The 24,244-nt window shown below is 30.9% G+C and overlaps 1 protein-coding gene across 4 annotated transcripts in view; it reads left to right on the forward strand.

Annotated features, from left to right (window-relative positions):
• The window catches only part of LOC142328178 (CUB domain-containing protein 2), a 376,385-nt gene that overhangs the window by 312,626 nt on the left and 39,515 nt on the right, over nt 1-24,244 (forward strand). For all 4 annotated transcript variants that reach the window (XM_075371737.1, XM_075371745.1, XM_075371754.1 and 1 more), the window contains 4 exons: nt 1,572-1,783; nt 15,626-15,833; nt 17,945-18,153; nt 21,682-21,910. In XM_075371737.1, coding sequence (XP_075227852.1) covers nt 1,572-1,783; nt 15,626-15,833; nt 17,945-18,153; nt 21,682-21,910 — 858 coding nt within the window. The remainder of the gene's footprint in view (nt 1-1,571; nt 1,784-15,625; nt 15,834-17,944; nt 18,154-21,681; nt 21,911-24,244) is intronic.

Below are 24,244 nucleotides of genomic sequence, written 5' to 3' on the forward strand. Positions count from 1 at the left end.
AACCTTTTTATTATTTTATGATCTATTTAATTAACTAAGTAGCAAAGTTTTCTTTAAGGTACCAAAGGCATGAGTATTTTTTTATTTTCTGTTTAATCACATTCTTCCAGTATTTTGTTTATAAGTTTAAAGTTTATTTAAAGTCAAAAATTCAGATTACTTTACAGCTAGGGAAATTTTCTTAAACAAATAAATCATATGACATTAATTATTCAAAATTACTGATCTTAATCACTTTACAGAGATTATAGTTTGTTTCATACATTTTTATTTTTAATACCATATGCTCAAATCAGTAGGGCATTTTAATTAGGAATTGCAATATTAAAAATTAAGATATTGAATATTACCATTGAAAGATTAAATATAAAATTTTATGAGAAAAAATATTAAGAGACTTTTTGAACTCACATTTATTAACTCCTACCTTTAATACTGACCTCCAGAGAAGTAGCTAGTATAACAATTCTATCATGACACTTATCTAAAAAATCTAACTTAAATAAAACATGTTCAAAAATTTTTAATTTATTAAAATTTTTTTTTACTTCTGCACATATAATTCCTTCGTTTAACAATTAGTAATTTACTGATATTAACTATAATTCTGAAAGAAAGAAGATATAATATGTCAGGTAATCTTTATAAGATACTTTAATTAAATTTTATTTTATTTTTTATTCTCCTTATTTTATTTTGTTGTTTTGATAGTTCATCTGTATAAAAGGAATTTAATAAAGTTAAACTACATCAAATCAAGTCATGGCATACATTATCAAATCTTGCAAATAATTTAGTGTTAAAGGTATAAATGAAAGAGTTAAAAAATATTTTTTGAAAAAATAAATTTAATAAATCAACTCAGTTTTTTAACTGTATGGAAATTTACTTACAAAAAATCTTTCTGATGTTATTAAGCAGATTTAATGTAACTGAAATTCACTTCTAAAGTCACCATTAACAGTATCACCTATAACACTCCCAATAAAGAAGCTGTATAATAGCCTCAGAAAAATCTAGAAACATTTTTCCATACAGTTAGAAATTGAATTGTTTAGTTTAATTTTTCAAAGCTTAACCACATTTTGTCAAGTATAACACTGAAAAATATAAATAAAAATATCTACAAAATATTTAAGTAAAATAAACTTTTTAAACAAATTAAGAAATTAAAATCACTTTCAAAAATACATAAATAATCTGAAACTCACACTTATCATTTCCATTATTCTACTTTGTAATTAGAATAAAAAGAGGAATTTACTCATTGTACATTATTCTACATAACCACAGTGCGTGATATTAGTTAACTATAATTAATTTTCTTCTCATAACAGCACACAAATGAAAGAAATTATTATAAGGTCTATCTGAAAAAAAAGTATTATATGAACAGTATTCTTACACAAACACCAGTCATGTATAATAAATATCATGCTCAATGTCATGAAGTAATATTATCATAATAAATTAATCTCATTTAATTAGTTACATTAGAATAAGAAAGTGTATTGCATCTAATTATTTCTTAATCTCCATGAATATAGTGCAACAATAGTTTTAATGTACAGGTGTATACACGAGTACCTGGACGTATATTCGGAAGTGCAGCAGCCTGAGGCGTCTGAACTGATCAATTCCCCATTTGGAGGGCGATACTGTGGTCCAATACCTCCAAGACGTCGCATTTCTCTATATCGTGCCATTGTTCTCAGCTTCTACACTGACAAAAATTCTAGTTTTCCTCTACTTTTCCAGGGCAGATATCAGTTTATTAATGATTGTAAGAATTTTTCTTTATTTCATAAGAATATAAGAATGAGATAAATGTGTTTGTAATTTGGTACATTTGTATTATTTATAAGATGATCAAAAATTTTAGGTAATTTTTTTCTCCTAATAATTTTTAGTGATGAATATGCTTTTTATCATTGACTATGCTGTCTTTCTCTCTGTGTGCAAAAATAGTGAAATATTAATTTTTTATTATGTATAATTATTTTCTGTACACAAATTACATGAGTTTTGGTGATTAAAAATTATGAAAATAATTTAAAATTATCATCCTTGGTATGTGAATAGATTCAAACAAAAGCATTTAAATGAATGACGAAGACATATACAATAAATTCTAATTTGCATTTAAAAGCACAGACACCATAAGAATATTATTTTATTAAACTTTTAATTCTTCAGGATGTGAATTAATATCCAAATCATTAATTTCTAAATCTACATGTAAAACAATTTCTGGTATTCAACAAAATCATCATAAAATACATAAAAAGAATTAAGTAGTTCTTTTCTATTTTTCAGACTTAGAAAAGAGGTAAGCTCTTATGTGAAATTCTGATCAATCTTAAGGTAAAAATGTTATCTGATATTTGATAATGTGGAGTAACAAATAAATTAATTTTTGTTTGAATTGTTATTAAATTTTGTTTGAACTGAACTTTATGATTATTTTTTAAAATTTTATTTGAGTCCAATTTTTCTTTAGTCAAGTCATTTCCATGATGTTGACTAGAAACAATGGTAACTAACATCTAACTCTGAGGATCTAAACTGTAAGAAGGCTTGTACTAGAATGTTTAAATACCCTTAAAATAGTATGAGAATAAAAATTAACACCATGACTAGAGGACTGAGGTTGAATGAAAATTAGCCTCAAGGTGTAAGGAAACATAAATGTACCCCAAACTGATAAGGAAGAAATCAGTTTTCACACTGTAATGCAGACAGTTCTGTCTCTAAATTCAGTTCTCAATATTTATTAAACACATTACAATACAATCATCAGGATTACGATAGAACTGTTATTGTAGTATTATAACAATAACAGAGATACAATCTCTATTATTGTTATTATATTATTATTGTACCTCTATTATTATATTATATTACTGTATCTAAATAAGGGAGATACAATCTCTGCCTAATAATATAAAAAAATATTTTTCAATGAATAACTAACTATACACTGTTTACATTAATTACCTACCAAGCTGAAAACTTATTCACTATTTTTTACAGCATTGTCACTGTAACAATTCAAAAGTTCAGCATAATTCTAAATAAGGCAGGACTTTCATTTTTTTAATTAATTTTGATTGTATAAATCTCATTATAAAAGAAATTTTCAGAACTTTGTTTCAATTGATGCTTCAATTGATTGATAATAATTAGTTATGTTTTTGTTTTTGACTAATGTAATTTCTATTCAAAATCACAACTTGATAAGTTTTGAATGTATAATTCAATTTTAAATTTATCATCTAATTTTTATGATAAAGCTCATAATTTATGATTATGCTACTACATTAATCATAAGAAATAAAAGAGAGAATTAATAAAATGTAATGAAGAAAAAATTAATATGATCAACTTCTTTTCTGCAAGTTGGTATAAGGGGATTAAAGAATTATTGATCAAATACATTCTAATAATAATGTCTGTAAGCCATTAGAATCTGGAATGACATTTGTCAGTCACAAATGGTCACTGAAAGGCTGCAACAGATTGATAGTGAGTTTTCAAACCTTTGAAAAAGGGTTATGAAAACCACCAGAATGAATTTAATAAACGATGTCAGGACAAACTCTCGCAGGAAACCAAAGCATTCGTTGAAGATTGCAATAGTGGATGATGTAAATTAATTCAGTATTGCCATTGAAACAGTTTCTCCAAATCTAAAAAGGATATAAGTACATTAGTCTCCTAACTATTGGCAGATACTGAGAACAAGGAAGCCAAAATGAAAGGAAGTCCTTTCATGATCTGTGCACTTTATTGAATGCTACTTTGGGCAAAGAACATACAAATTCAATATGAGTATTAATCTCTTCTGAAACAAAGAGAATAATGTGAATTATAAAAGAGAGTGTGAGTCAAAGGAAGAAGAATATTTCAAAAATATCATGCTCCAAGAAAACATAATTCTATTTTTTTTTAAATATCATCATCCTATCAATCCTAAAGAATTTTTCTCTGTGACAAAGCTCCAAGTTTTGAGGTAAATGTACACAGGAACTGTTACAGAACAATGACAATGAATTCTTCAGAATTTACTTTGTAACTGCTACTTCCAAGATTAATTCTAAATGGACAGTTAAATGGTAAAAATACTTATCTGTAAGGAATCCACCATTCTTCTTAACATTTATTATTTTTTCATCCAAAGACTCTGAAATGCTCAAAAAGTCAAGGGTGAACATACCTCTTATTGACATTAATATGTATGAAGTGTTTTTAAAAATGAACACAGTAGTACCTATTATTTGCATAATGCCTTCTCTCTTATTGACAGATTCTGGACAATAGTAATGAACGTCTCTGTTTGTCCAACCGATACAAAATAAAAAGTGATAATGCTTCAGATAATTTGACAAAGTTTTTTGAGACTAGGAAAAAACTGTTGCATGAGAAAGAAACAAGTTTTCCAAAATAATAAATATAGGACAGTGTAATACATACATACACACACACAAAGTGTGTGTGTGTGTATAGGAGAGCAAACACATAAATTTATTTAAAAATTTCCAATGCAGCTTTGCTCACTATATGGTTAATTGTGTTTTGCATCGCAATTTTTTTTGTTTTATTTTATTTTTTTTAGACAAGTAACTGGATGCATGCAGCCAGTCAAGTTACACATACAGTAACAATGGCAGTGGCTATGTTGATACCATTCAATATGTTGAGCCACGTACCACACAATGTTCCACTCCTTAAAAATAAAAATTAAAAAAAAGAACTGAAAATGGTTTTTAAATATTTATCTGAAGCGTACTTGCAAGCTCAAATCTAATGAATATCTTGTTTTATATATATAGATTATACACAATAGATATGGTAAATATTATAATTAAAAGATATTAATGACCATCATTTTAGCATATGCCATATAATATTCACAATATTCTATGATGCAGTAATCCACAGTCACTTCAGTTTGCCACCACAATTGCTGCATATGAAGGGGTGTAAAACATATTAAAACAAACAAAGCAAAATCTTCATGAAAAAATAAAATTGATGGCTATTATTCCAAAATTTTATTCTCTATTATGGTAAAATATAAAAGCTTACATCATTCAATCGTTCATTTGATTGTATCATATAAGTGAAATACTTTATATTTGAATTTTTTTTTTATTTACTAAGTTTTTGTCCTTTTATCTAGGAGATGAAAATTTTTTGGAAGTGCCAAAATGCAAGTGATTTACAATATAAATTAAAAACTCAATCCATTTACTGAAGTAGATAAAACAACACAACTTTGAAGCTCATACAGCTAAAAAATATAAATAATAAAAAAATTAATATTATCACTATAATTAAAAAAGACAAAAGTAAAACATCAGTTATCCTTAAATAATACAAAACTTGTTCATGCATGGATGTGCTCATTAGAAAATACATTAACGTAAATAATGACACATTCAGGAAAAATAGCTTATATCTCATTAACAAAATGAAGCACATCAACATACCAAATGACGTAGCATTAACATCATTGTCAAAAGAAGCCTATTCTCTAACACAGTGATTCTTAACCTTTTTAGCTCCACTACCCCAAAAAGTAAAAAAATATATAATGAATATTTTGCAACCCCCAACCCAATGAAACCTAGTTAAAACTGTTTAACTGCGATGACAGTGACAGGTATGAACATGCATGTATGAAGTGAACAAACATAGCAATTTACGGGTTCCATCTTGATGTGTAAGTGCTCCTTGTAATTTGGTCTGCTTGCATAATATTCACTGTGAGAGCATCATGTTCGAACATGTATATGATATATTTGAACACGTCATGCTCTCAGCACTATAAAAGAGGTGTAAGGGATTGCAGAAAATCAGTTTAGTTTTGAATGCAATGTGCTCGTCTGGTGACCTTATTTAAATTTTTAAAAGTGTTTCACTGAAAATAATAATAATTGAGGTTTCGTTTTTTTAGTGTGTGATCAAATGGTGTAACTATTTGATTTTGATTTTTTTCAATTAGATTCTTATGCAAAATGGATAAATCTGTGAAAAAATTAAGCGAGCCATCTACATCCAGCGAATTGATTGGTTAAAAGATAAGATTGTACAATGACAGTTATTTAAATTATTGTTTTACCCCATTGGATAGAAAGCCTCAGTAGATTATTTGCTTTCTAGTCCTCTCCGATGAAAGCATGAAGCCATCAAAATTTAATTTGACAACTGGAAACTAAACATCAGATCATAAATGTAAACCCTTGAAATTATTCAAAAAAAGATTACATATTATCAGAAATCAACAAGCTTCTATTTGTTAATCAAGCCATACCAATAAAAGTACACTTGCGGCATCTTATCTCATAGCTTTAAGAATAGCTAAGATATTTGAACATCATACAATCACAGCAAACCTCATATTGCCTGCTGCGGTTGATATGGTCACTGTTTTAATAGACATGGAAAAAGCAAAAAAACTGAAAAAAATTCTGCTTTCTAATGATACAGTATCAAAATTTTGAATTTTTTAAAATTCAGTTTGATGAATCAGCAAAAGTGGCAAACATTTCTCATTTCTCTTGTTTTGTGAGATATTAATGCAGTAGGGACAGGATCAATCAAAGAAAACATGTTGTTTTGCAAATCAATACCCGGTCATGAAACAGTACAATGTCTTTTTGATATTTTTTTACAAAGCTACTAAAAACTATAACATAGATTAGACCAAATGTATTGCAGTATATAATGATCATGCAAAAGCAATAACAGAAAAACACTCTGGATTTCTGGAAAAATTAATAGATTGCCTTATACTGAGTGTGGAATAGATACACTGCTTCCTCCACAGACAAACTGTTGGCACAAAAATATGCCAGAAAATCTCAAACAAATTCTTTGCAAAGCTGTAAAAATAATTAATTTTTTTAAACGTTGATCGTAACAGAGTAGGCTGTTTGTTAAACTATGTGATGAAATTGTAGAAAAGAAAAAATCAAGATGGTTATTACAGAGGAAAGTATTAACATGGTTACTGGAATTGTAAGATGATAAATAATATTTTTCCAGGATAAACAAATGCTATTCTCAATGTTTTTACAGAATAATGCGTATATGTTGCTGCTGGTTTACTTAGCTGATATATTTTCACATTTAAACAACTAAAATTTGACTTTACAAGAACCTGAAAAAATATTCCATTAATGACAACAAAGTTCATGATTTTATTAAGAAGCTTAATATCTGGATTATTTGCCTTTAAAGCAAAAATCTTGATATTTTCCCACTCACTCCTGATTACATTGAGAAAAATTTGGATGAAGAAGACATTATTGTTCACCACAGTTTGGATAGCATAAAGATGCATCTGTGTGAGCTAAAAATTCTGTTTGCGAAGTGATTCCCAGAAGATAAAAATGATTTCCCAAAGAGATGGATACTAAATCCATTTACTGAATATGTTGTTATAGCTGCTGAGTTACCAGTTGAGATTCATAACCAGCTCATCAAAATGTATGCTGATAAAGCATTACAACTACAAGTCACATCTGAAGATTTAGATACATTCTGGCTTGCTCATTGGAGTGAATATAGAAATTTAGTCACAGAAGTATTGAAAATATTAATCTCTTTCGCCACATTTTACCTCTGTGAAAAGGGTTTTTCATCTATCATTGCACTAAAAACTAAATACAGGATCATCTTTTACCATTTGAAAACAATCTGTTTTTGTATGTTTGTAACATAGATTCACATATGGAGAAACTTTTAAATGAAAAACAAATGCAACCATCTCATTTATTTCTTTTTTTAAATGTGTACTTACAAATGTAAGTAAAATGTTTAAATAAATAATTCTTTTCTCAAGAAATGAATTTATTATTGTTTACATGTAAAGCTTTAGGCTGATTTTGTCACCCCCCTTTCATATCACTGCAATCCCCATGTTGAGAAATACTGCTGTAACATTCCAGCAACAGAAATCACATTTCATTTTTAAAAACAAACTAAAACACAGGAAAGCACCATAAGAACACATTTCAGATATAATAAATGCCATAAACATTATTACAAAATGAATTACATTATACTTTCAAACCAAATATTACACATCCTAAAGGCTTTCCTGTGGGTTTAAGCAACAAGGCAATGTGAACAACTATTAATAAAAATTGCACTATGAATTAAACTTTATAACTGAATACTAACACAATAAACAAATAAATCTTCTAGAATTCACCATCATAAAAACCAACAAATAAGTGAATAAATATTTTTTTTTTATGGGTGCATAACAACATACCCTATTATTCATAATAGAAACGAATGGTATGCTGCTCCATGAATTAAAAAAAGAATTGCACAATGTTCACCTCGACAGATTAAGGGAAATTGTGGTAAAACCTTGATAAGAACAGCATCATAAAATACATTTAAAAAAAATTATAAAATATTTAAAAAAGTAGAAATTACCAATCTGTGTTAATACTTAAATAAAAATGCAAGAAATTATTTTAAACTAAATTAGTGTATGAAATATGTGAAGTAAAATAATTATACAACAAATATCAATTTGGAAGTAAATAATGAAACTTATTTGAGCACATATTGCTTGTACAAATAGTAATTTTAAATTTTCTCTTTTAAACACAAAATTTTAAGATGCACAAAATTCAGGAAATTTTAATTGTTATTTTATTAATTAGTATTATTTAAAAATCATTGACGGAGTAAGATTGTTTCTGTAAAAGAAAATCTTTTAATTTCAAACAAATTGGTGTAAAGATCTTTTAAATGGATTTGGAAATTTATAAAAAGCGGCAACCGAGACTTAAAAATACAACTTAAAGATATACTGAAAACCAATAATGACAGACATTTTCATTTATAACCCCTCAAACAATTCAACCTCATATAATTTATCTGCTTGTAGAAGTATGACATGGATATCACTCGACACAACCATGTAATCTGAAGATTACATAGAAAGACTCAACACCATAAAATATCTCACACACACAAACTCAAATAATTACATATTCATTGACACTCTCCTATACTAAATAAAACAAGAACAAGAAAAAAATTAAATTAATATACATAAACAAAGAATCAGTAAAAAATTTGGAAAGACTGCAGCTTTAAGAACTACAAATAAATATAAATGAACCATTTTACACAGGTCATAATCACCAAATAAATAGTGTCTCTGTAACAATACTGAACTGTTCCAACTGCACATTGTTCTATACTGGTTAAACAAGACTCAGCTTCAAACAAAGATATAATGAATTCTTAAAAGCCCTCCATAGCAGTATAGCGTCAACACTCACAGACACAACCACAAATCCTTCTTCTTGAAAATAAACTTGATATTCCACTTATACACAAAAAAGAACCGCACCTTAATGAATTTGAACATTTACATAACAATAATGTTCTACATAAACAGATACAGTTCAATTTCAACACCCTTTTTGACTAAATTCTAAATGTGTGAAAAACTTTTTTATTTTTAAAAAACTGGCAGCAATAACATCAGCTGATACATGAGTAAGCAACACCTAAGTGAATGGTGTTGTATGTGACACTTAAATCATCTTGTGCGTGACTCTCTTAAGTGTTTTATCGTACTGTTGTACTGAAAGTTAGTCTGCCTATTTTCGAGGATTTCTTGAAAGATTATTGTGTTAATTTTTCTTGCTTTTTTATTGGACGTGTTGTTTGATGTGAGTACTTCATTTATATACTTACAATTTGTTCTGTAAATCCTTTTGGTCGAGTTATTAGAAGTTTTTTTTTTTTTGGGTGGGCGTTCAACCTAACTTATTTCCTAGGTTTAGTGTCTTTTTTCCCTTTCGGGCTTCCTCTTTGTTTAGACTGTGCATATGTGGTGTTTTCTGTTTTGTGCGGGTTTCCAGTGTGGTTTTTTTTATTCGGTTTAGTAGTTTCTTGTGAGATTTGTTATTTAAATTTAATAAATACTTCACCTGTTGTTGGGTTGGGTTGGGTTGCCGTTGCCAGGCAGTTGTTACTGCTTGTCTATCCTGCCTTATTGTTTTTTTTGTTTGGGAATTTGTGCTAAGAGAAAGAATATAGTATTTACATGGGATACACAACCAGTTTTTTCTACTGAATTCCATTTAGTTTTTTGTTTTGTTTTTACTTGTTTGCACTGCGTTGTGTTGTTATTGTAGTGCATTTTGTTTACTAGCGATGGATTCTGGTCGTCAGGATCTGTATGAGCAGGAGAGTTTGTCTGCCCTCGTCGAAAAGCAGTCTCCTATCACATGCCAGTTACTGCTCCTTCCAGCTATGCTAGTGTTGTTGGTGGTAGGCCATCGAGCCCCCTACTTTGAACTTTACCTCCGCGACCTCAACTCGTCCGGTTCCTGTTTCTGTGAATGTCGTTTTTGTCCGCTCGACGAAAGCTGTGGATGGCGAACCGCGGCTGGATTCCGGAACGGCGATTGCTTCATTGAAGAAGTTTATCAAACCTAAGCAGGAGTCCATCGGTATCAGAAGCCTTCGTCGGCTTAAGTGCGGGGATGTTTTGCAGGAAGCGGAGGATGGTGATGACGTTGAAGCTGTCCTGATCTTCGTAAGGAGGGCTTGCTTCTGTCGCGTCCTCGTCCTTGCGGCTTAAATTCATACTTTATGACGTTCCAGTTGACCTGTCGAAGGATGAGGTACTGGAGTGTATTTATTCCCATCTCAATCCCCCCCCCCTCACGAGGGGAGAAGATCCCGCCTCGTAGCGTGTCAGGTCGCTACACTCCCCCCCCCCCACCCCTTCCTTACCCAGTAATGGCTTTAACGGAGGACATCTTCTTGCCCTCAAACTGTAACACATTCCACAGTGTACAGCCCGGCCACGGGGAGATGCCACCGATGCAGATGCCCCAAGGGACATCTACATCGGTAATTCGTCACGAGAGATAGTATGAGTCCTGCCTTCCGAAGAAGACAGCTGACACCTAACGCTGCCACGTTGCCCTCAAGAACTAAGGAAAAGCCTAAAACCGCGGAGAAGAAGACCCCGCGCCTACCACAATCAGCCTAAAAATATTTTATGCCCCAGCACATAGATGCATCAAGTACGCCACAACAGTATATCATTCAGCAATTTGGTAACCGCAACGGATCGTATGAATTTAAGCGATTGGATCACAGCCGCTAGATAAACAATAAACTAAGTCCCAGAGGTCCTAAAGTTTGGTCTGTCGGGAGCTGAGTATAACCTCTAATCTCCCACTTCAGCTCCGGTTAGGAGGGCCTCTCGGTGTATTTATTCCCAGAACAAATTGAGCAGGTCGTCGCTTGATGAGTATCGATTTCAAGGTTTTCAAGGTTTTGAAAGTTATTACCTCGAGTCGCAAGGAAACTCACTGGCTTGTTGAATGCTCTCCTCTAGTCCGGAATTGGCTGCAGCAGCGGGAACGGGTGTTCATCGATTGGAGTTGCTGCCGCGTTCGAGATTACGATGACGTGACACGATATTATCGGTGTCAAGGCTATGGGCACGTTTCCAAATATTGCCGTGAAGATGAGTTATGTGGCCATTATGGGGGTGGCCACGACTTGAAGTCTTGTCCAAGTAGGAAGGACGATTTCCCACGTCCTGCTTGTGCAAGGTTTGACAGAAAATGTAGGCACCCGATGACGAGTAAGGATTGTCCAGCCTACATACGTGCTCTTGAACTCCGGATAAAGTGTACTGACTATAGTCAATTAATCACCTGAACCCTCCGTGGCCTCTTCTCTCGTTGGTTTTCCTACGAGATCCCGTGGCGGGCTGATGCCTGTAAATTATGCCTTAACTGGTTTCAGAAGCTGAGTGATCTTAAGCGTCATCTTGCCTTTTACATTCCGATGCACGTCTACAGTTTTAGTGGCATCTTAATAGAAAGGTTTTTTTCCCGGCCTCATGCTGCGTCTTGCAGCATGTCGTGGGCCATTACAAGAGCTGTTGCCGCACGCCTGTCCCTTATGTCCTAAGGCCTTTGCTACTACTCGCGGTCTCTCCATGCACAATCGTCATCGGCACCCTTCCGTACGACTTGTTGAACGGGGTTGTCCGACGCCGTCGTCTGGGCGTTCTCACCGTGGTGTTTGGAATATTGAAGAAACGGCAATTTTGTTGGATTATTTTCGATCTTTTGACGTGGGTGGCCTTTATATCTTTGGCTTATTGGACAGATTGCCTGCTAAGGCAGCTAAATAAATACGAGATAGGTTTCATCTCTTCGGGGAAAGGTCTTCTACCTTCTCTGGCTTCTTCTGTCTCCTCGGTCCCTTATCTTCAATTGTGGAGTCTGACGTTGCCCCGGATATGATTCTCTTACGTTCAGTCCGGAATCGGGTTCTGCTACTCTTGTTGATGATTGGATTGAGAATCCTCGGGATTATTGGCTGGGTCTAGAGCACGAACATCCTCTCGCTCTGGATCTTGCCCTAATGTGGAACAAAGGGACTTTCTTGGCCCCTTTTCCTTTCAGAATTAGAGCGTTGGAAAAGGTCTAGAAGGTCGTTGGAGTTCTCTGGATGGGCTGCCCAGGTTCGCAGGGTAAGGGACCCACTGTTTTAAAGGGAATCGTGCTGGCAATGCATGGCATCGCCATTCCGTGTTGTTTCCCGGAGAGGAAATCGACTTATGCGGATGAGGAGTGATGTCTTCCCGACGAGGTGCTACTTGAATAGGGTTGATTCAAGTGTTGAATTATTTGCCGATGATGTTTTTCCCGTGACGAGACCCTAGCCCACATTCTTGCTGAGTGCCTTGCTGGACGTGGTGCCCGTATTCGACGTCACAATCGGGTAGTTGATGTGTTGGAGGAAAAAGCTCGAAGTGCAGGCCTCAAAGTACCCCGCGAACAATCTTTTAGCTCTGACATCGCAACATTACAGCCTGATCTGTTCATTAAAACACCAGAGATGCCTTTGTTGTCGATGTTACTGTCCGTTTCAAGCAGGGTACCTCGCTTAAGAACAGAGTTCGTGAGAAGGTGGTTAAATACTCATCTATTGCCTCGGCGGTTATGACCGCTATTGGAATGCGCAGTGTGCAGGACTTGCCCATTGTCATCGGTGCACGTGATGGCACTGATAACCTTACTAGTGCCACACTTAAAAATCTTGCTACTTTGGGTATTGGGGAAGCCTCAGTGCTTGAAGACTTGGTGGTCAGATGTCCTCTCTATTGCTCGATCCCTATAGCCAGGTCACAAACAAAATAACAGACATCAGTCCTATGGATTGATGTCTGTTATTTTGTTTGGCCTATCTAAGTCATTTTGATAAATTAGGTATCACAGGGACAGGGAGTCCCTCATCGTTTAGATGTGCCTGTCATTGGGATTGGATTATGGAGGCAATGGTTTTGTTGGGGTTTGTGATGATTCGGTGCATCACTGGGATGAGGTTGAGGGTGTCATCACTACCCTCTTAGAGGGGAATCTTTGCAATGTTATAGCTCACCCACTTCAAGGCATTGTTGGTGGTGTCTAACATCTAAGTAGCCACGAGAGCAACTGAAGACATTTTGAAGTTACTGAATGTTTTATTTCAAAGGATTATAATTTTAAATTATTTATAATTTTTTAAGTTGCATCAACATTTTCATTTGCAATTACACTGGAGATTGAATTGTAAATTTTTCAGAATCATACTGAGAATTAAATCCAGAATAAGCATGCTACTTACTACCTGCCCAGTTAAGGTAATCAGTAGTACAAATATTTTATGGTGTTTTAAATGATTTACGTTTTCACTTTACAATCTTTATAGTTTACTAGAGATATCTGTATTAACGTAGCCACCTCTACAAACTACTGAAACAACATTAATTAAGATGATCTTGTTTGATGATAATATTGTGCCCTGTTTCTTGTACTGTATTATGAAAATAATCAATGAAACAACAATTATATTACAATCATCTTCTTCCTTTTTAGTTGGCCCAGAAAATTTTAATTCAGAACAATTTCATACAACGTATATCATGCAAACATGCAATTAGCAGTAAATCAGTAATAAAAAAACCCGTGCTCACATGAATATTTGTTACATATATCTAATATTACTTTTCTGAATTTTTAAATTCCATGTAAATTAGAATATTATGAGTTATCTCATGATACAAATCAATTACATATATTTTTTTAAATAATAGAACTCATAACCAATTTTCTAAATATATATATTTTATATATATTATAAATTGTGGAAATACTCTTCCACAATTTTACGAAGCATAACAACAAAAGAAAACAAGCTCATTTTCAAAATACAGAAAACACACTCATCTACATATCTAATCACTCCATGCAACACACACACTATTTTATGTACACACATTAGTTATATCTATTACACACGCTGAGATCAAGCAATAAGTATATTGAAGAGCTCAACAACAAATCTAACATTTTTATCGACTTAAATAGCATTCTACAAAAAAAGAAATTTTCTCAATTACCATGATTAAATTTTTTTGCTCTTTTTTTTAACAGATATGTTTATTATTTATAACCTACGTAATTCTGCTAAGTGAAAGTAATGGTGTAATAAGTTTCCCACAGAAAGAGATACATTAATTTGTCACCTTACATTACCTATCTCAGTCTTTCTTATAACTGTGTTATATGTAAAACATCTTTTTTTCCTGTTTAGCCTCCAGGAATCACCGTTAGGTATTACTTAAGAGGATGTATGAAGATGATACGTATGATTGTAAATGAAGTGTAGTCTTGTACAGTTCAGCTTGACCATTTCTGAGATGTGTGGTTAATTGAAACCCAACCACCAAAGAACACCAGTATCCACGATCCAGTATTCAGATCCGTATAAAAGTAACTGCCTGTACTAGGATTTGAACGTTGGAACTCTCGACTTTGAAATCAGCTGAATTGTGAAGACACGTTCACCACTATACCTACCCGGTGGATTATATGTAAAACTTCTGCGGTATAAGCGCAACTACTTTTCTTTCTCTAAGAGTAATGATGAGTACATATCCAGTTTCTGTGGTGAACAGAGTGTATTTGTAGGGTTGAAAATTACCCATATTTCAGAGAAAATGGTATGTTGATAAATGACAATATGTTTGTCTCAGTAATAAAAACAACAGGAAACCATTTCATTCCTCATTCTTTAAAGAAAGCCTGGATAGGATCCTTGTTGTTCATAGAAATGACTTTATTTTGTGACATATCACCTACAATGTGGTTATGATGTTTAACATACTCAAAACATAATTCAAGCAATAACACAATTTGAAATGCATTATTCAAATGGAAGTAAAAAATAACCAGTTCTGAAACTTACCCATCTAACGACATTTCAGGATATACATATTCATTATATATATATTATATTATATACATATACATTAATTGCACATACTGTTTTATGTATTGATTTAAACACATTATGTGTGTGTGTGTGTGTGTGCGCGCGCGCGCGTGCGCGTGCGTGTGTGTGTGCGCGCGAGCGTGCGTGCAGGAGGGTGAAAATGTAACATATTTGGTTATGACAAAGGCATAAAAATAATTTTTAGCAAATTTGCGACACAATTTTTTATATAAATAGAAAATATTTACTTGCTTATTATTTATTTATATTTCATTATGTTTATTGTTCTCAGCTGAGTACCAGATAGGTACTCCAGCACCTCATTCTCCATGTGCATTCACAGTGCATGCTAACATTAAACGACAAGGAGTTATAGTATCCCCTACATACCCAGGAGCATACCCTAAAGATCTTAGTTGCAGCTATCTATTCATCGGTCTACCTAGTCAACGAGTACGGCTTGAATTCAGGGATTTTGATCTTTTTTATGGTGGTCCTCAGTAAGTAGTAGGCTAAATATATTAGTATACATTAAATATTATATAATAGATTGTATTCAAGTATAATTAAATTTATAAATATATTAATACGCAATATAATTCTAATTGAAATAACTTTGTACATATATATGTTTTTAAGAGAAGCCTTTTTGAATATGGAAAATTGAATGTATGAAGAATCAAGCTTTTATTCTAAAAATTAAACAAGTGGCTTCATTGATGAGGTTAACATAAGATATATCCAAAAAGAATAATCCAATCATATAAATCAGTTTTATACAACATAAAATTATGCATATTAACAAAAAATTTTGTTGATTATGTAGCTATGATGTTACAATTTTTTTTTTTTTAAAGTTGTATTTAGTTTATTTGCTAAGGATGCGTTCTACAAACAATTTTATCTTGCAGAATAAAAATTAAAGGCTGCAAAATTTTCATAAGCTTTTGTATGAATTTCTTGGATTGTTGAAAATAATGTGGGCTTTAAATATTACATTTCAAGAATTTTTATAGAATACAATATATAGGAAGAAATATCAAAAGTTTTACTGAAAGAGGATGAAGCCTCTGTTCAAAATTTTCATGGATTTTTTTTTTCAAAATTTTTATTGATTATCTCTGTAGGTTCAAGAAAAATATTTTGATATAGTCGACATATCAGACCAATATTACAATCAGTTTATGAAGAAAATTTGTACTTCCCTCAATTTATTATACTTAATACAGTAATGTTATCTTAGAAATCTTAAACAATATAATAGAATTTATTAATTAGGCACTCTTTAATTTGTGAGCTAAACAAGAAAATTGTTGCTTTTTAAATTCATTTGTTAGATTAATATATTTTTTATTGTTTTTTAAAGAAGTTTTTTATGAACAAAATAATTGCTATTTTTAGGTGAATAGCTCTTTATGACAAGTTGTGTATCAGAATGAGACTGTATATTATATGAGCCAGTGAAGTTTCAACATTTTAATTTTTTACCAAACAGCTCATATTGTAGCAGAATGTACTGAGTGGTCCCAGCCAATTTTCTGATGAAAAACATACTAAACATGTTTTCTAATTTATATTGGCATCCAGAAAACATCCATCAGTTTATATGGCCCGACTAATACTAGATAATTGTGTGTAAATCATATATCATTAATTTTTATGAAATAACTCACAGTGATTTCTGTTGCTGAAATTAATAGAACTGATTTTGAAATTATTCAGAAACATTCCTTTTAATGTAAATAAGGAATCTATTCAACAATTTAAGAATGTTTATGAGTGTGTGTGTGTGTGTGTGTGTGTGTGTGTATACATATTTGTTTATATAATGAGGAGTAAATGTAGAAAATCATGGAGTGCCAGAATTAAGATTTTTCAAAAAGCATTTAAAATTGTTGACATTTAGATATTTTTACAAAAGCATATTTTTGTAGTCATTTCAATCGTTAATATGATTTTAGTAAAATCCAAGTAAACATACTTTCAGAATCAGTTAGCATCCACTTTAATTAATCAATGTTACAACACTTTCCACTGCTGTGAAGCTTCCGTAGATTCAATTCCCTAGATAGATTGGCATGAATCCAAATAACATATTGTTGCTGTTCACTATCCTTTATTAATCAATCTACCTTTCACAAAAACCAGTAACACAATTATTATGTACAAGTTATAAAGTGACCACTATAGTATTAATCTGAGATGTATATAAATCTGAATTGTTATTTTCCAGTCCTTACATACCAAAACTTAAGATATTAGAATACTGACTTCACTGGTGTAAATAAATATTTAACTTATTCAAAAGAAATTTTTTTAATTCTTTAAACTACTCTACTTACTGTTTAAATTGTTTTATACTCCTTATACTGTAGACTCAGAACTAACTCACTGTTACTATCATGTCTTACTGAATTTTCATCTTATATTTAAAAAAAGACCCATCAGTTCTGGGCTCAATTCCTGTGAAATATAAATAAAATAATAATATTAATGTTAATTTAAAATTGTAAAATATTAAATAAATTTACATTGTCAATGGTTAATAAACAGTATAATTTATCTAGATTAAACTTTAGTGAATTAAAATGTAATTTTTCTTTTTTTTTAGCTGTCCATTTGATGTTGTTAAAGTGTATGATGGTAAGAATAATGACTCTGCAGTAATTGGTACATACTGTGGACAACAAAGAAATTTGGTCCTATATTCTTCAGAATCAACGATGTTTGTTGCCTTTGAGACACTCCAACGCACTGCCAATACTCAAAACCGGGGCTTCAAAGGCATTTTTGAATTTAGTGAAAGTTTTGTTAAATTAGGTAATAATAATATATTATGATTAATAATCTGAAAAATACTTTCTATTAATTAAAAAATGTGTTATTTTAATCTAATTTGTTTCATAATTTTGCTATGCTTTATTTTATTGGATGATATATATGTAATCTTTGCTTAAACTCAAACAAAAAGATAAGAGTTGAGTAAAATGAAAAAATGTGCCAATAAAAAACATAAATGATAATACTGAGTTATGTTTAACAATTACAGTCAACTTAAACATTTTTAACCCTCCAATTTGGTCTAGTGATGAACACGTCTTTGGAAATCAGATGATTTTGAACTCAAGCGTTCTCAGGTTCAAGTCCCAGTAAAGGCAGTTTTATATGGGTTTGAATACTAGATCATGGATACCAGTGTTCTTTTGTTGGTTGGGTTTCAATTAACAACACATCAGTAATGGTCAACCTGAGACTGTACAAGACCACTTCATTTACACTCATACATATCATTCTCTTTCATCCTCTGAAGGATGTACCTCTGTAGGATCCTCTGAAGGAAGTACCTGACAGTACTTCCGGAGGCTAATAGAAAAAGAAAAAAGGTCAACTTCAACCTCAATTTTTACAATTTAATTTTTTAGGAGGTTCTTAATTTATTCATAATACACACACACACACACACACACACACACACACACACACACACACACACACACACACACACACACACACACACACACACACATACACATACACACACACACACACACACACACACACACACACACACACACACACTAAAGGAAATTCAGAGTGATTCAGGAGTTAAGGGAAATAATTTGGGAACTGGTTCAAGAGTTTGAAATAAGGAAAAACGTTCATATAAACATATGTCTAAAAGCCCTTTGTTATTGAGTTATGGCTTGAAAAAAATTTCGCCTGGATTTCAGTTCTCACGGTGAAATCAGGTTACACTGAAATTTTTAAGGCGTCATATGAGGGGTAAACTTGATGGTTTCTTATGATTTTTAATCTGAAAACTAAAATAAAACAGTTCCCAGAACTGTGTATCTCCTAGAGTTTTCATGATATCCAATGTGACAGAAAATTTGGTAAGGTAAAACAAGTTTTTTTTTAGATTTGAAGTACCAATAACTGTATTAAGTAACTAATAAATGGGTAAATTTTATATCAAAAACTTGAAAATTTAACTCTGTGAAATAGATATGAAAAGTCTATGAAAAACAAAAAAAAAATCAACTTATATCATCAAAAACAAAACTTAAAAAAATATTATGAATTTAAAAAATTGAGAAAAGCTGTTTTTAGTAGAATAAATTTAGACATTTGTTAACAACTTTAAAAATAAATACTTATATAAAAATTTTGGTATGACCTCATTTCACCAGATACTGAAATCTGGGCGAAACTCTATAACAAAGCATTTTAGACATATGTTTGTATATACATTTTTCCTTATTTTAAGCTCTAGAATTAGGTCCCAAATTATTTCCCTTTCTTCCTACATCACTATGTATATATTAAGTCAGGCTTAAACATGTAAAAAAAAAGTATACATTTTATAAATACACACATTTAAGCCTGATTTTTTACCTAGTCCACAGATTTCAATAAAATTATTACTTATTTTATGAAGGATGTTATGATGGTTTTGCAGATAGTTTATTTTAGACATCTTAACTGAAAGGTGTTAAAAATATTTTTTTAAATTTATGTAGTCTACAAGAACAATCTGGAGTTATTATTTTTTAATTATTTGTCAGTATCCATATAATGTTTTGAAACACAGTGTACTTTGTATATTTACAAACAAATTATTGTTGATCTGATAGCAATTTCATTGAAAGTACTTTCAGTAATCAATCTTGATTGATAGATGGTCATGTTTCAAAAAAATCATCTTTGTTTTTTTTTGTGTATTATCTCTATAACTAATCAATCACAAATTTAAAAATATGTGTCTTAACTTCACGTAGTAGCAGTCTCTTTATAAATATTGTCTCATTACTTTTTTTTTTATAAATACAAACCTTCCTCTTTCTTACTTCCTGTTTCCTTCAAATGGGTTATTTTTATATGAGCAGCTTATTTTTACCATACTCGTACTCCAGTTAAAAATTAAAAGTAGAATAAACTTTGAAAACAAATTTTTAAAACACTCCATAAAGTAAAATGTAATGCATTTAAAATTATGCTTTAAATTATTCTTGAAGTCACTGCAAGATTAGAAAAAACAGTTTTTTGCTAGTAGCATATACTTCAAAATGTTGCTAACTTTTTCAGAAGAACTGAAAAAGTATTATTTTTAAGTTTCTTTTAACTAGATATTATTTATCCCATTCTGTTTTTATCATAAAGTACTGTTTCCTATGGAAGACATTGTTATATATAGATCCGAAAAGCACTTTAATCAGTAATGTTCAAACAACTATGTGATTTAGTATTTAAAAAAACTTATATCTTACCTCCTGGTTGTTAATTTTGAGGTAGTTAAGTATGATAATTAATCCTTTAAATGAAGATTAAGGGATTAATTTACATCAAGATAAATAGACACATGCTATAGAGTATATTTTTATATTCTTTCCCTAAACAGTTATATGTGATCTGCACCTAAAGTAATGGTTTTAGCTATTTATCAGTTAAGGAGTCATTTGAAGCAGTAAAATGTATGCTTCCCTCAACTGAGATTTATAATGATACAGAATTATAATTACCTTTGTAATCTCTTTTCCTAATGTGTACATTTGAATCTTTTCAACTAGTGAACAATAAGCAACCTCCCCATGGCCCAGTGAGATGAGGATTATATGTATGAGATGTAAATGAGGTGTAGTCTTGTACCAACTCAGGCCGACTATTCCTGGGGTGAGTGGTTAATTGAACACCAACTACCAAAATACACCAGTATTTTGGTGGTATTTTTTTAATACAAGAAGTATTTAAGCATTAAAAAATGTTATTTTTATGCTCTCAAACATGAGTAAAAAAATTACTGTTATTGATATACAATGATTTACTGGTATCTTAAATCATTATTCACTATATAATTTATATTATACCTATATCATATTACATATCTATATATCAAATTTAAAAGGAAATAATATAGATTAATTTAAAACATTTTATTTTAAACATTTATTTAAAATATTCTGCTGTAATTATATTTTAATGAACAAAATTAAAAAATATGTATAATAATCCTATAAAATTTATTCAAAATAATATACTGTACTCTTAGGAAACAAAACTGAAATATTGCCCCATTGCTTATTTGGTAACCAGATGATTTTTATACTATAAGGAGCTGGAAATTTTATCAGTCCTAAACAGCATAAACCAATTCTGAAAATTTAACAGTCCAAATAAACCACTACTCAGTAATCGTACAAAATTATTATTAGCTACATCATTTTACACAAAAAGTAAACAGTGGGAAAACAGAAAAAGGAAATATTCTAAAATTGGTGGTATATTGAATTAGAGAATCTACCTGTAGCTATATAACAAATGAATTTGCCATAATATTTTCTTTTGTTGCAGATTTTATAGCAAAAAATGATGGAGAACATATACGAGGATCTGAATGTGATCAGAAGATATTGAGTAAAAAAGAATCTACTGGATATGTATTTAGTCCAAATTATCCTTTTCCATACATTCCAAAAATAGTATGTCGTTATTTTGTTTATGGAATGCAGGATTCACAGCATCTTGAAAGAGTTCGTTTAGATTTTATTAAGTTTGAAATTCCAAAAGGAGAAAAAGGAGAGTAAGTACAGACATAAAAATCAAAATATTTTTATTACCAAAATTGACACTAATAAAGAAAAAGCAACAAAATCATTACTGACAATTCTTTTTTGTTCAAGTCTATTGACCACTTCTTGCAGAATTTTGGTTGTTATATGTACAACAGTGTGCTGCATATACAGAAATAATTTACTGATATCTAGCCTACTAAAGGTCATTTGCCTATGTGTCTGTCTGTTTGTGTGTATCTGTCTCCCTTAGCTTAGCACTGGACTGCACTAATCACTAGAAAATCCAAGATTCGTTAGTACATTGCTCATGGTGATCAGATTATATTATTATATATCAATATATATGCAAAATATACATTAATAATATATTTTTTTTATTTATGTGATTGTTTTTCTTCATTAAATAATGAACTGTAACCAAAAAGTAGGTAACGGAATATACTGATCACTAAAGCAGAATCCCAATTCATTAGTATCAATTTCTAGAGTTAAATTTTTAATTTAACTTTCGTTATATTAATTTTCATCAGTCAAATAAAATATTTTTACACAAGAAGTAATCAATTTTGGACACCTAATAATCCCATTCCGAGACGCCGCCTGCCAGGACAACCCGCCCAGAAGGTATGCCGTAGGCACATCTCTGCAGCTAGTTGTTAAATAAAAATAAATGGTACTTTAATAATACACTTGCCATGAACAAATGAACAAGCAGAAAACTTAGTAAATGCTAGTAAAAAGGCTGTAAATAAACCAATTTAATATTGAAGGATTCTAGTTTGAAGGTCTAAATCTAATCTTCTACATAAAATAGAAAATATTTAATTTATATTAAATGTAAATAACATTTGTACTGTATACATCGTTCAAAATATATTATAAATATGGCAATTTTTATAAATGATAAACAAAAAAATAAATTATGTTTACGTAAATTGTTTATTTTATTGCATTATATTATTATTGTTTAGGTATTTGTATATTATAAAACTTGCTGGCCATGGCTGATGCTAAAGTCTGCATCTTTCAATTGGAGGTTCTGAGTTTGAACATCAGCTGATCATGCCATTTTCATAATCTAGTTTTCATACAAATTTCCACACTAGTTTTCATCAAACAGGCTGGTATCAGAAAAGATGTCCAACTGCCAAAACCAAATCAAATCCCATTCATCTTTTTCATTACATGTAATTCCTAGGTTCTTGTGTTTTTATAACGTACATCAATTCTTGAAACATACTTACTATTATTAGTCTTTATTTATAATCCTACAAAAGCCTGTCTGCGATTACCACTGTCCAATTTTATGCTCTAATTGTAACATCATTTGTAAAAAAGTATGTAAAACATTTTTCAAATTTTACACGCATGTGATACTAAGGACCAAATAAGGTTTGTTTGTGTAGGTGTCCCAAACAAAATGTTTTAGATAACTGATTAACAAAAAAAAACCTATGCTTGTAATTGTCAATCATAAAAAATATTTATTTACAGAGCAGTACATCAAGATAAATTCCAAATAAATAAATGAAATTTAAACTAGTAAATAAATCTAGAGAAATAGGTTCAGTAAACAACATACAGACCAGTTTTAATTGTCAGTGCAATGTACATTATGGCAGGCAGAATGGAAAACTTGTCACAGAAGTCATTTAAACAGTTATCAGCCGGATTTGTAGTAATTAATCATTAAAAAGTGATTGATTAAAACTATTCTGAACACAACATCTATTGAAATCCGAGTAAATTTTAATAATAATTGTGTTATTAAGTAACATTTTTGTTCATGAAACCTTTATCTACAGGAAAACTTTTTTCTTAAAAATGAATCACCATTCAATCAAAATGACTATGTTATATCTGAAAGAGTAGAATTTGGAATGAAAAATCGTAAGTACATGTACTGAAAAATTGATATTTCATGCAATGACTTGTGAAAGCACTTCTATTTAAACATATCATCGTTATGGGACATAACAGAATATTTTATTCAGTTTAGGAAGCATATCAGTGGAACTGTTTATTTCAGTATTACTGTTTATTTCTCCAGAAGAATTGCTGATACAGTGAACAATCTTTCTGTCAAAAAAAGTAACTTTGACTGGTGTCTCTTGTCTTCTGTTATTTTACATGCATTAAACCATAAAAAATACAAAGACAAATAATGAGTATTAAGCAACAAATTAATGTAATCCTTCATCAAGAAATAATAAACCAATTGTTAAACACATGTATTATTTCTACTAAATGGGTTACCTAAACACTGTTTTTATTCTACAATCTTACCAGCCAGTCAGTAGAATTGCAATATAATGTTCATAGTGGATTACAATAAAGTGGTT

Source organism: Lycorma delicatula, chromosome 1, assembly GCF_047948215.1.
Source record: "Lycorma delicatula isolate Av1 chromosome 1, ASM4794821v1, whole genome shotgun sequence".
Classification (NCBI taxonomy): domain Eukaryota; kingdom Metazoa; phylum Arthropoda; class Insecta; order Hemiptera; family Fulgoridae; genus Lycorma; species Lycorma delicatula.